This window comes from Narcine bancroftii, chromosome 3, assembly GCF_036971445.1.
Source record: "Narcine bancroftii isolate sNarBan1 chromosome 3, sNarBan1.hap1, whole genome shotgun sequence".
In the NCBI taxonomy this organism is placed as follows: domain Eukaryota; kingdom Metazoa; phylum Chordata; class Chondrichthyes; order Torpediniformes; family Narcinidae; genus Narcine; species Narcine bancroftii.
In genome coordinates, this window is record NC_091471.1 from 296,286,703 (window position 1) to 296,299,389 (window position 12,687).

Below are 12,687 nucleotides of genomic sequence, written 5' to 3' on the forward strand. Positions count from 1 at the left end.
CGTCTATACTTTGTGAGGAGTTTGAGGAGATTTGGTGCGTCATCAAAGACTCTCAAAAATGTCTACAGGTGAATCAGAGAGAGCATTCTGGCTGGTTGCATCACTGTTTGATATGGAAGTGCCAACACAAAACTTCAGAGAGTTGTTAACGGCCTGCGACATCATGGTCATCTACAAGTGTCTTAAAAATTCAGCCTCCATCCTCAAGGACCCCCACCACTCAGGCCATGCCCCCTTCACTCTACTGCCATCGGGAAATAGATACAGGAGCCTGAAGCCAATCAATCAGTGCCAAAAGGACACCTCCTTTCCCTCTGCCATCAGATTCCTGAATAAACAATGAATACTTCCTTACTTCGACTTTTACATTTTTTTTGCACTTTTTTTTCTAAGGTAGTATGTGTACTGTGATGCTGACGCAAAACATATTTTGTGATATATTCACGACAATAAATTCTGATTCTGACGCTGTTGTAATATCTGTGCAGACTCGGAGCTTTCGTTCAGTCTTCAGAGGTCCATGGAGGGAGGCATAAGCTCTCGAAATACTTTTCTTTGTATTTGTTATCTTATCTTAATAATTTCTTATATCATTATGTCTTTAAATATAGCCAAATCCTTTGTTAATTCATCATTATGAAAATCTTGATGCAAAATTATACAAATAGCTATATCAACTAATTAAAGGCTACATAAAGTTGCAATTACGAAGTTTGGTTTATTGGAGTGATAAGATTGTAATTCAGAATATCAAAACTTACGTTTCTTAGAAGTTGATATATTTTGAAATTGGGAAATAGGAAAGTGCCATCTACAGTCTCTGCCTCCATTAGCCCTCAGCCACTGCATCAAGATATCACTGCAGAGAGGAGCAGAGCATTGATCATTAGCCATCTTCACAGCCCCTGTCCTGACATATTCTCCAGTGCCATCCATGGCCTGGTCTCAGCTAGCAGCCAAACGCATGCTGGATAACCTCAAGGCCAAATTGTATTTTCTTGAGTCACTCAGTCAGGGTTTTCAAAGAGATATTGGTTGGCCCTTAAGGAAAAATACTTCACAGTTCTACAGTGAAACCACTAACGTTGAAAGGAACTGGCATGAAGCTAAATGGCTGAATGGTTTCTTCGTGTCATTAACATTCTCTTCATCTAATCTTTAACTTGTACTGCTCTGAGAGAACCAGCATATCACTGACTGTTCTTATTGGGATTGTGCGGAGTTCTTTAGTGTTTCTAAAGACTCTCAAAGGGACAATTCACAGTACGAGTTTACTCAGGATAATGATGTGTTGGTAGGCAGGAACCTGGGTACCAAGGTCTGGCATGGCATTTCACGAAACTCACATAGGGAGAACACTTAGTCTATGATCCCATCAACCAGTCAGTGTGGGGAATTTGGAGAAATTGGGAGGACAGAGCTTTGAAAGTACTTACTTTGTATGTACTTTCGTTTCCACGGTGGGAATTTGCAGTTGCTGTTTGAGCAACTGCTGCCCCTATACAATTACCTTGAGCCAAAAATAAATCAGATGTGACTTTAAATGGTCTTAAATTGTCTCCTTTTTATGGGAAAGTGAAGTATCATAATTTTATGGAAATAGAGAGAGAATGCTGTATGATGCAATTTATCACAATTATAAAACTTTTTTTACTTAAAATTAGAAAGCTGATCAAGGGCAGATTGCAGTCAACTGCACCTTCAACCGCTGAAAATGCGCGCCTCCCAAAGGGTTCTGGGACCTGAAGTTCATCACATGACTTTCTACGGAGCGACGCTGCGCAACTGAACTGCAATTCCCAGAGTACTCGTCTAGAGGTTTCAATGACAGTTGACAGCCCTGCAATCAAGATGCGTGCTGATTGGTTAGCGAGCAACAGCCCGCCTGACTAATGTTCTGATTGGGTCAATAATTCGGGGTGGGTCAAGTCAATCGTGTCTTCGAAGAGATGATTGGTTGACACCCGCGGCTAGCAGCAGAGGCTGACAAAATGATTGGTCGACCGAACCGTCAATCGTTGCTAAAGTTAGCCTGAGTTTGTGGGTGAACGCGACGGCGGTGCGGCTGCTCTGGTGACCGGGCGAAGGGGGCTTCAGCGAAGCGAGCACAGGCGATGGTGAGCGGAGGTTCCGAGTTAGGAGCGGTGCCGGGAACCCGGCGCAGCGCCCAATCCACCCACTGCTACGGCCCTCGGCGTGGAACAGACCCCAGGGGTCGTGCAGGGTCAATGGCGGGGATTGAGGGGCAGCGGAGAGTGATCAAGGGTCAGTGGCGGCGCGCTGACCCCTGGGCTCTGTGAGGGAAAGATCAACGGCCAGGCCAGAGGTCAACAGTAGTGGGGTAGGGGTCAGAGTAGGATCCAGACCCTTGGAAGGCCAGGGTCATTGTCAAGGAATTGACCCAGGGAGGGCGAGGGGATTGGCAGGGCATAGACTGGGAGAGTGAAGGTCATTGACAGACTGCAGACCCTTAGAGGTTGAAGGTCCTTGACAGGGTGCAGATACTGGGAGGTCAAGGGTCATTGTCAGGGCACAGACTCTAGGAAGGTGAAGGTCATTGTCAGGACACAGATTCTAGGAGGGTGAGGGCCATTTGCAGGACGCAGACCCTGGAAGGGTGAAGGTTCTTAACAGGGTGCAGACTCTGGGAGGCTGAGGGTCACTGGCAGGGCTGAGACCCTGGGAGGCTGAGGGTCACTGGCAGGGCGCAGACCCTGGGTGGCTGAGGGTCACTGGCAGGGCGCAGACCCTGGGTGGCTGAGGGTCACTGGCAGGGCGCAGACCCTGGGTGGCTGAGGGTCACTGGCAGGGCGTAGACCCTGGGAGGCCAAGGATCACTGGCAGGGTGCAGACCCTGGAAGGGCAAAGATCATTGGCAGGACACAGACCTTTGGAGTTGAGGGTCAGTGATGGGCGCAGACCCCAAGGCAGAAGCTGAATCCCCAACCCTACATCAACTCTGATCTACCCATCCAGAGCAGAGCCTGGGTTGTTGGAATCGCTATATTATTTGAAAGAAAGGTGTTAGGTTCCCAAGAAACACCTGTGGAGAGATCAATAACTGTTTAGTAGAGTGACAGGGAGATGTGGGGATGATGATTTCACCCAGTAAATGATGGGGTCTGGAACCTATGTGAGAGGATGATGGAAACAAACCTTTACCATACTTTTAATGGAAGAACTGGACGTGGAACTGGTAACTTAAGCTGTCAAAGCTCCAGGATGTGGGGTTGTAGTGTGGATTGTGGATGGTCATGTGATCTCTCTGGAACCTAGTGGGATTATGGAGGGTCATGTGACTTCTCCATCTGGAACTTGGTGGGAATGTGGATTGTGGAGGGAAACGTGATCTCTGCGTCTAGAACCTAGTCAGAACTCTCATCACCTGCCAATCAAGGTTGGACTCTGCCCATCCATTAGTGCACACCTGACCATTGGCCCCTTTAAACACCTAGTGATTACCTGGGCCAGACCCTCCATCTTACTGTACTATAAAGTCCACCACGTGCAGTAGCTCTCTCTCATTTGCTGTTTGGTCCTGAGACAAACCCTGCTCCACTGCAGGTTGTGAACTGTGGACCACGCTGGAGGAGTCTTTGGTAAGGTGTGCACACACTGTTAGATAGCATTAGAGCTGTGCACGTGTTAGACAAGGAACGACAGGTAGCATATTGTAATCCTTGGTTGTTATGTATTATAAGGGTGTAAACATTTGCTAATATCGGTAATGTTAAGTCCCAGGGGGACCAGAATCCTGGCAGAGGTATTTGCTAGGGCTACTCAGGATCCTTTAAACTAGAATGGTTGGGGGGAGGGAACAAAATAGTACAGAGCAGTAATGAGAAGGTTAGAATGCAAACAAAGAAAGTTTGTAGTAAGTATTTGAATATGGATGGGCAGGTGATAGAGAAGAGAAATGCTCTGGAAGAAGATGAAGGGCAATTGGCAGGAAAAGTAAATAATGTTGTTATTAAAGATGAGGGAAAACAGGGATTAAAAATTGGGAAATCTCTGAAATTCATATATTTTAATGCCAGGAGTATTGTAAAAAAGGTGGATGAGCTGAAGGTGTGGATTGATACTTGGAAATATGATGTGGTAGCGATTAGTGAGACATGGTTGCAGGAGGGATGTGATTGGCAACTGAATATCCCTGGGGTTCGTTGTTTTAGGTGTGATAGAGTCGGAGGGGCAAGAGGAGGTGGGGTTGCATTGCTTGTCAGGGAGAATATTACAGCGGTGCCTAGGAAGGATAGATTAGAGGGCACATCCACGGAGGCTATTTGGGTGGAACTGAGGAGTAGGAAAGGAGAGGTTACACTTGTAGGGGTGTATTATAGACCACTCGGAGGGGACCGAGACCTAGAGGAGCAAATCTGTAGGGAGATAGTAGATATTTGTGATAAGCACAGGGTTGTAATTATGGGAGATTTTAATTTTCCACATATAGATTGGGAAACACATTCTGTGAAAGGACTGGATGGATTAGAGTTTGTGAAATGTGTGCAAGATAGTTTTTTACAACAATATGTAGAGGTGCCGACCAGAGAAGGAGCAGTGTTAGATCTACTGTTGGCAAATGGGATGGGTCAAGTGACAGAGGTTAGTGTTGGCGAGCACTTCGGGTCCAGTGATCATAATGCCATCAGCTTCAATGTCATTATGGAAAGAGAGAAATCAGGGCCAAGGATTGAGGTTTTTGATTGGGGAAAAGCTAGATTTGAGGAGATGCAAAAGGACTTGCAGGGTGTGCATTGGGACAATTTGTTTTATGGGCAGGATGTAGTAGAGAGATGGAAGTCTTTTAAAGATCAGATTTTGAGAGTGCAAAAGCTTTATGTTCCTGTTAGGTTAAAAGGAGGGGCAAAAGGTTTGAGAGAGCCGTGGTTTCCAAGGAATACTGGAAACTTGGTTCGAAGAAAAAGGGAGGCGTACATTAGATATAAGAAGCACGGAGTTAAGGAGATGTTTGAAAGATACATTGAATGTAAGAGGAATCTTAAGAGAGGAATTAGGAAAGCTAAAAGAAGGTACGAGAAAACTATGGCAAGCAGGGTGAAAACTAATCCAAAAGAGTTCTACAAATATGTTAATGGTAAGAGGAAAGCTAGAGAAAAAATTGGTCCCTTAGAAAATCAGAGCGGAAAACTGTGTGTGGAGCCTAGAGAAATGGGGGAGATATTGAACAGTTTCTTTTTTTCGGTATTCACTAAGGAGAAGGATATTGGGAGATGTGAGATAAAAAAAAGCAAATTGGGTAAATATGGGGAATATAGAGATTACAAAAGGTGTAGTTTTAAGGCTTTTGAAGAATATAAAGGTGGATAAGTCTCCGGGACCAGACGGGATCTTCCCCAGGACATTGAGAGAAGTGAGGGAGGAAATAGCAGAGGCTCTGGCGGTAATTTTCCAAATGTCATTAGATATGGGGATAGTGCCGGAGGATTGGCACATTGCGCATGTGGTTCCATTATTTAAAAAGGGTTCAAGGAGGAAGCCTGGCAACTATCGGCCTGTAAGTTTGACGTCTGTGGTAGGTAAATTAATGGAGAAAATTCTTAGAGATAGTACTTATAAACATCTGGATAGACAGGGTCTGATCAGGAGCACTCAACATGGATTTGTGGGAGGAAGGTCATGTTTGACCAATCTGATTGAATTTTTTGAAGAGGTGACTAGGAATGTGGATGAGGGTAGTGCAGTGGATGTTGTCTATATGGACTTCAGTAAGGCCTTCGATAAGGTAACACATGGAAGGTTAGTTAGGAAGGTGCAGTCTTTAGGTATAAATTTTAAGATAGTCAAATGGATTGAACATTGGCTGAAAGGGAGAGGCCAGAGAGTGGTAGTGGATAATTGTCTGTCAGGTTGGAGGCCGGTGACCAGTGGTGTGCCTCAAGGATCTGTATTGGGCCCATTGTTGTTCGTTATATACATTAATGATCTAGATGATGGGGTGGTGAAGTGGATTAGTAAATATGCAGACGATTCTAAGATAGGTGGAATAGTGGATAATGAAGAAGGTTTTCAAGGATTGCAGAGGGATTTGGGCTGCTTAGAAAAGTGGGCTGAAAAATGGCAGATGGAATTTAATGCTGATAAGTGTGAGGTGCTTCATTTTGGTAAGAAGAATCAGAATAGGACATACGTGGTAAATGGGAGAGCATTGAGGAATACAGAAGAGCAGAAAGATTTAGGAGTAACGGTACATTGTTCCCTGAAGGTAGAAACTCGCGTGAATAGGGTGGTGAAGAAGGCTTTTAGTATGCTGGCCTTTATCAATCATTGCATGGAATATAGGAGTTGGGAGGTGATGTTGAGATTGTATAAGACGTTGGTGCGGCCTAATTTAGAGTTCTGTGTGCAGTTCTGGTCGCCTAATTATAGGAAGGATATAAACAGAGTGGAGAGAGTGCAGAGAAGGCTTACCAGAATGTTACCTGGGTTTAAGCATCTAGAGTATAGGGAGAGATTGGACAGATTGGGTCTTTATTCTTTGGAGCGTAGAAGGTTGAGAGGGGATTTGATGGAAGTATTTAAGATTATGAAAGGGATAGACAGAGTGGATGTGGATAGACTATTTCCGTTAAGAGGAGGAAAGATTAAAACAAGAGGACATGAGTTAAGAATTAAGGGGCAGAGGTTTAGAGGTAACATGAGGGGGAACTTCTTTACTCAGAGAGTGGTAGCCGTGTGGAATGATCTTCCGGGAGAAATAGTGGCGGCGGAGTCAATTGTATTATTTAAGAAAAGGTTGGACAGGTATATGGATGAGAGGAAGATGGAGGGTTATGGGCATTGTGCAGGGAGGCGGGACTAGAAAGGGGTGTTTGGTTCGGTGCGGACTAGAAGGGCCTAATGGCCTGTTTCCGTGCTGTAATTGTTATGTTATGTTATAATGTATCTGGGTTGTTACTGATCATACTGTGTTTTTATGATTGAGAGTACTCGTGTATATTATCCCTGCTGCGATTCCCTTGTGTCTGTTTTAATAAGGATCCTTTCTGTGTTCAGCCTGAGTCCAAACTCATTACTCTTTGAACTCATCAAACTTTTTCCTTCGCATACAACAGGGGTTAATGGGTTTCTTTACCTGGTACAGACGATAGACTGCCACCATCACAAATCTCCGTAATTCTGTGAAGTAGCAGCATTTTCCCCACACAGCTGGTCTAAAATTGGTTGTGCTTTGGCAGGTACATTGTGATTTTGATCTATCTGGCACAACAGTTAGAGCCATCTGACTTCTGGCTTCCATTTATGAGCTCTTCAACCATGTGTGGTACTGGCTCTCCGTGATTGTGCGCACTCACTATGGACAATGGTACAATGCAACAGGGTGTCTGTATTCTAAATAAAAGCAAACTCTGAAGTGATTTCCTGAGGTTACGAAAGACGCTTTGAAATGCAATCTCTAAATTCTTTGCAGCAGTGAAGTACTTGGACCTCCTCAGGAAGAATTGAGGAGATGATATTGAAATAGAAACCAGATACGTACAGTCTGAGTAATGCTCAGATCTTGCTATAATTTATTAATTTTGCTTCCTCCCAGGGTGTAATTGGTGTTCAGGTTGTTGTGAGCCTACTGATGGCATCTCTCATGCAGAGGTTGGTGCCTCATTACTCCATTGGTCGCTGGCTGCTCTGCAATGGCAGGTAAAGTGTGTTGGTTACATTGTTTGTCAGTTCGAATGTTCACACATTCCAGTTCTTATACAAACCCATAGGTTGGTTTCATCCCTCTTGATGATGAAATTCGGTGAGACTTTCATGTGAGGACCTGCCTGTGTTTAGGGATAGATTGGCGAAATGCTCAGATTCCCTGACAAGGAGTAGGGTATCCTCTTCCAATATATTGAGCTGAAACTGATGATCACATAGTTTCCGTTTATGGCATCTTGGTGATCATGAATCAATTACATGTTCCTCCTGTGATGGAGTAATTATGTTTCAGAAGTTTGCAATGTCCTGAGATTGTAAAAAGTACAATGTAAATATAAGTCTTGTCTTTTGATAAGGCATTAATCTTCATGCCAAAGGCGGTTTACCCAGTCATTCAACCACAGTAGTTTGCAGAGCTGACCCTGGATGTGTCTGACATCATATGGTACTGCAGTTGACTTCCCCAAACAGAAGAAAGGTGAACCGAACCAATTGTATCTTTACAACAGATTTGTGTCTTGTTGACCCAGTGTAGCCAGTATTATTTTCCTGCACCCTTCAATCCCTGAGGGAAATAGATTTGTCTAAAATTTTCAAGAATATTTATTGCCATGTAATAAAACAGAAAATCTGATATTACACAAAAACTCCTTTTATCTTCCGTAAGACATTCTCTATCAGCAAAAATTTCCCAGTGTCCCTTCCAGCCAGAGAAAGAGAAACAAAAGAGAGTCCCTGCAGGGCCACTGAATGTCCATGGCTTAACCTCCAGCGTTCCCACAGCAACACAGCCTTCAATCCAAACCATCAGCAACCCAAGCTCTAGATGCAAACCTCTGACACGATGAGGAAGCCTCCAGCACCATCTCGCATCAAATTTGTCTCCAAAGTGAAGGTGGGCTTTTACACAGTGGACTTCTTCACTGCTGAATGGTATCCAAACACATTTTCCTCCTCCCCCCCACCACCATTTCTACTTTCCCCACTACTCGATCCCCACACTGGATAGCCTCTCAAACTCTAACGAACAAACTGTAATCTGCCTTCTATCTATTCTGTCATTTATTAATTCATACACTTTGGGCCTTTGCTGGCTCCAAGGGAAACCTAGGTTCTGCTGACCGTGTTCTACTCTCTTGCAGCCTCTTCCGATTCAGACATCCATCAGATGTTGAACTGCGAGCCCTAGCAGGAAGGCAGAAACCAAAACTGAAGAGAGACAGGTTGGTGGAGCACGCAAGCCAGGTTCCAAGTTTATTGTCACGGTACCAAGATGCAGTGATAAAGTTTGTTTAGCGAGCAGTCCAACTAGACTCCGTACATAGTATTCCACCAATCTCATTTTCAGAATAATCTACTTCACGATGTCTCCACTAACTCGTGTGAACACCACTGAGTGTTGGAGTAGGAAAGACTATCTCAGCTCAGACTAACTGATCATTCTTGGGAAATGTTTTTAAAAACAAAAAAGGAAATGCCAGTTTATAGTCTTTTTTTCCATCTAAAGTTGAAGCTGTGGTTGGAGTGTATTCCTTTGTCCTTGGCACAGAATCCAGACTGTCACTTGGAGCGTGCTACACCTCAGATAACTTCAAAGACAATAAATGTGATCCCATGTGCCCTGCTGGATGAATGTAAAGCACCCCCTGGTCTCTATTGAAGTCCTAAATGGCAATGCAACACCACCTAACTTTGTGAGGTTCTGTTCAGACCAGTTCCAAAAACCACAGGAGCTTTCTGCAAAAGTAGTTTGTTGTGAATTGCTTTGGGGCATTCTGAGGCCATGTTAATAATGTACTATCTCAATGAAGCTTCACTGCTGTGGCATCTTTGCCTCAGAAACAAACCAGATCAGAAAACTCCTCCTCCCAGAATGATGTTCTGGTTCTTTTGTAGAGGCATGACAAGCTGGGAGAACAGGCATGAGAAGCAAAAGAATGGAAGATCGTAATGTAATGAGCAAAATAAATAGGCAGGAGAGAGAAAGGTAAACAACAAACAGGAGCATTGTGTACAGTTTTGGCCAGATTATTGATGAATGGGTGTACCAGCTAGAGAGAGGATTCCTGGGATGATGTATTTCGAGGCGAGATGTATTAAGCTATAGAGAGAAACTACTGAAACACATATACAAAGTCTAAAGTGGTTTGAAATGGTGAGTTTGAGGGGGGTGCCCCTGAGCTAGGGAGTCTGCATTCTGGTTTCCATATAACCATATAACCGTTTACAGCACGGAAACAGGCCATGTCGGCCCTTCAAGTCCGTACCGGTTCACTTGAACAACTCCACTAGCTCCTCCGCAATTGCACCAATTTATTTTTAATATCATATTTATGGAAATGTAATTATAGCGATTTCACATCTGCAATACAAAGAATGGCGCAGCAAAACAATGAATGTCGTAGTCTCAAAGTGTTGATTGAAATGAAGGGAAATTATTCTTACCCACAAGTTGTTTATGAAACATGGATGTTGCCACGATGCAGAAAGGAAGACCTTCAGTTAGTGCGCAGATCAGCTCTTGGGCTTCTTCTGAAATTTCCCCTTCTCGACAGGAGACAAAATGGTGCCACTGAGAGCAAACCGGAGATGGTACCCAGAGATATCAGGTTGTCCTTGGAAGCCACGCCCATCAAGCCTCTGGATGCTCTGGGTAAGGAGTCTGGGATGACACAGTCTTTCACAGAGCACCCACCCTAGCTCTGAGATTTAGAATGGATAATGTGGGAAGGCTACCACTCTTCTCTTGCTCCCTCTTCTGAAAGTTCTGAGTCAGTCCTCTACCACTCCTTCCACCAAGCTTCACTTTCCCCTTCTCGCAGCTGCAATGCGGTGATTTTGAATTTTCTTTTTAGTTTCTTTTTTTTGTTCATTTCCTTTGCCCTTATTCAACTCCGTAACCTTTACAAACAAGAAATAGGAACGGGGTCAACCATCTGACCTGTCGAGCCTGTTGTCCATTCAATAAAATCATGGCTGATAGGAACATAGAACATAGGAAGTAGGAACAGGAGTAGGCCAAAAATGGCCCATCGAGCCTGCTCCACCATTCAATACGATCATGGCTGATCTAATTTATGATCTCGCCGTAAATTCAACTCCACCTACCTGCCTTCTCCCCATAACTTTTAATTTCCCTACTATGCAAAAAATCTGTCCAACTGTGTCTTATGCAGCCTCTTCGGGGAGAAAATTTCACAGATTTATCACTTTCTGGGAGAAAGCATTTCATCCTTTTCTCCTCACAAATCTTGAGGCTATGTCCCCTCGTTCTGATCTCACATACCAGCGGAAGCAACTTTCCTGCCTCTATCTTGTCCATCCCTTTCATAATTTTGCATGTTTCTGTAAGATCCCCACTTATTCTTCTGAATTCCAATGAGTAAAATCACTGGCAACTCAATGTCTCCACTCATCTCCAGATTCAACTTGGTGAACCTCATCTGCACCACTTCCAAAGCCAGTATATCCTTTCTTAAATAAGGAGACCTTTAGATGTTTTACCATGTTTGAATGTTGGATATTAATTGGAAAGATAGAGGGAGGTGGGAAGCCTGTGAGATGATGGGGTTATGGAGAATCAGTACCAGTGTTTAGCTGCGCTAAATGCACTGTGATCTCCGTATATTTATGGTTAATGCCCTCCTTCCTTTGTATCTCCTTTTAGTCCTCCGCTACTTCCTGGAATACCAGTGGCTGATGGACTTTGTCATGTATGCAACCCTGGTTTATTCATTCACAGAGGCTTATTACAGTCTGCTCAACATTCAGGGGGAGGTCAACATTGGAGTGCTCTGGTGCCTGCTCACATTGGTCTTTGGGATGTATCCTTGCATCAATAGCATCATCCCCCACCCCTTCATCTGTGCACATGAAGCCTTTCCTTTAAAACAGCGACAACAAGCTGATGTTTCAGACACACTAGATTTTGGATGAGTCCCTGTCGCTTCTGTCTGGTAGAGGTAAAAGATTTAATGCTACTATTTCAGATATTAGGAAGCACACGATGTTCCTTCTCCTTCATCTAACATACAGGTGCTCTTCTACTTGTGATAGCTCAATGTACGAGTTTTCAAAGTTACGATGTTCGCCGCATAGTGAGGTTGGGTATGATTATCATTACTGGTTATCATGCGGCAGCTGATGGACGCTATATTTTATGATTAAAATTGGGTTTTTTTCAGTGTGGAATAAAAGGTATTCAACATTTAATTATAAAATAGGTTTTGTGTTGGATAAATTTGCCCAGCTGTAGGCTATGGTAAGTGGTCTGAGCACATTTAAGGGAGGCTAGCCTATGATGTTTGGTAGGTGCGGTATTCTTTTTTTTTGACTTCAGATTTTTCCACTTAAGATGGGTTTATCAGAATGCAACCCCATCATAGGTAGAGGAGCACCAGTATTAGGAACAGATTATTTGGTAATTTATATGTTGCTGCCTGTGGGATCTTGCTGTGTGCTGCATTTCCAGTGTTGCAAAGTCGGTTTTGAAGCTGTGCAGTAATCCATGATTGTGAAAGGAGCCACAGTAGAGCCAATTCTTAGAGCACTACACATTAGAGTTCTCTTCATCCACCTAAGGTTTATCAGTGGCAAGTGAAAACAATCCAGGGAATCCCTTTGCTCTCAAGTCTGTCAAGTTTATTGACATTTTGCACTGAGTGGTGGGAGAGAGACAGAGAGAGAGGGTGGGGGCTTGTTGTAAACAGCTTCAGCTGGTTTCAGTGTTAATTTACTGTCTAACCATTGACTGTGACAAGCTGTCAAAGTGGTTAATGACATTGTCCCCTGCAGAGAGATGACTGTGTAATGAATTGAACTGTTTACAGCCCTGAAAATCTTCCTGTTTGAGGAATCATTGGTCATAAACAAACTTGACCCCTCTCTGTGACCATAGTCTTCTTTTTTTTTTCTTTGGCTTGGCTTCGCGGACGAAGATTTATGGAGGGGGTAAAAAGTCCACGTCAGCTGCAGGCTCGTTTGTGGCTGACAAGTCCGATGCGGGACAGGCAGACACGATTGCAG

At 43.9% G+C, this 12,687-nt stretch overlaps 1 protein-coding gene and 1 long non-coding RNA gene across 4 annotated transcripts in view; one reads left to right on the plus strand and one right to left on the minus strand.

The window, feature by feature from the left end:
* The first annotated feature begins 1,979 nt into the window (after positions 1-1,979).
* tmem161a (transmembrane protein 161A) overlaps positions 1,980-12,687 on the plus strand; it is a 31,081-nt gene continuing 20,373 nt past the window's right edge. The window contains exons 1-5 of one of the 3 annotated variants that reach the window (XM_069928574.1): positions 1,980-2,117; positions 7,553-7,656; positions 8,805-8,885; positions 10,218-10,315; positions 11,330-11,486. In XM_069928574.1, coding sequence (XP_069784675.1) covers positions 2,115-2,117; positions 7,553-7,656; positions 8,805-8,885; positions 10,218-10,315; positions 11,330-11,486 — 443 coding nt within the window. In that variant the 5' untranslated portion in view covers positions 1,980-2,114. The remainder of the gene's footprint in view (positions 2,118-7,552; positions 7,657-8,804; positions 8,886-10,217; positions 10,316-11,329; positions 11,487-12,687) is intronic. The other 2 variants (XM_069928576.1, XM_069928575.1) reach the window with 2 other exon arrangements.
* The window catches only part of LOC138758943 (uncharacterized), a 30,836-nt gene continuing 28,142 nt past the window's right edge, over positions 9,994-12,687 (minus strand). Inside the window, exon 3 of the long non-coding RNA XR_011354541.1 lies at positions 9,994-10,563. This is a non-coding gene — a long non-coding RNA (uncharacterized lncRNA). The remainder of the gene's footprint in view (positions 10,564-12,687) is intronic.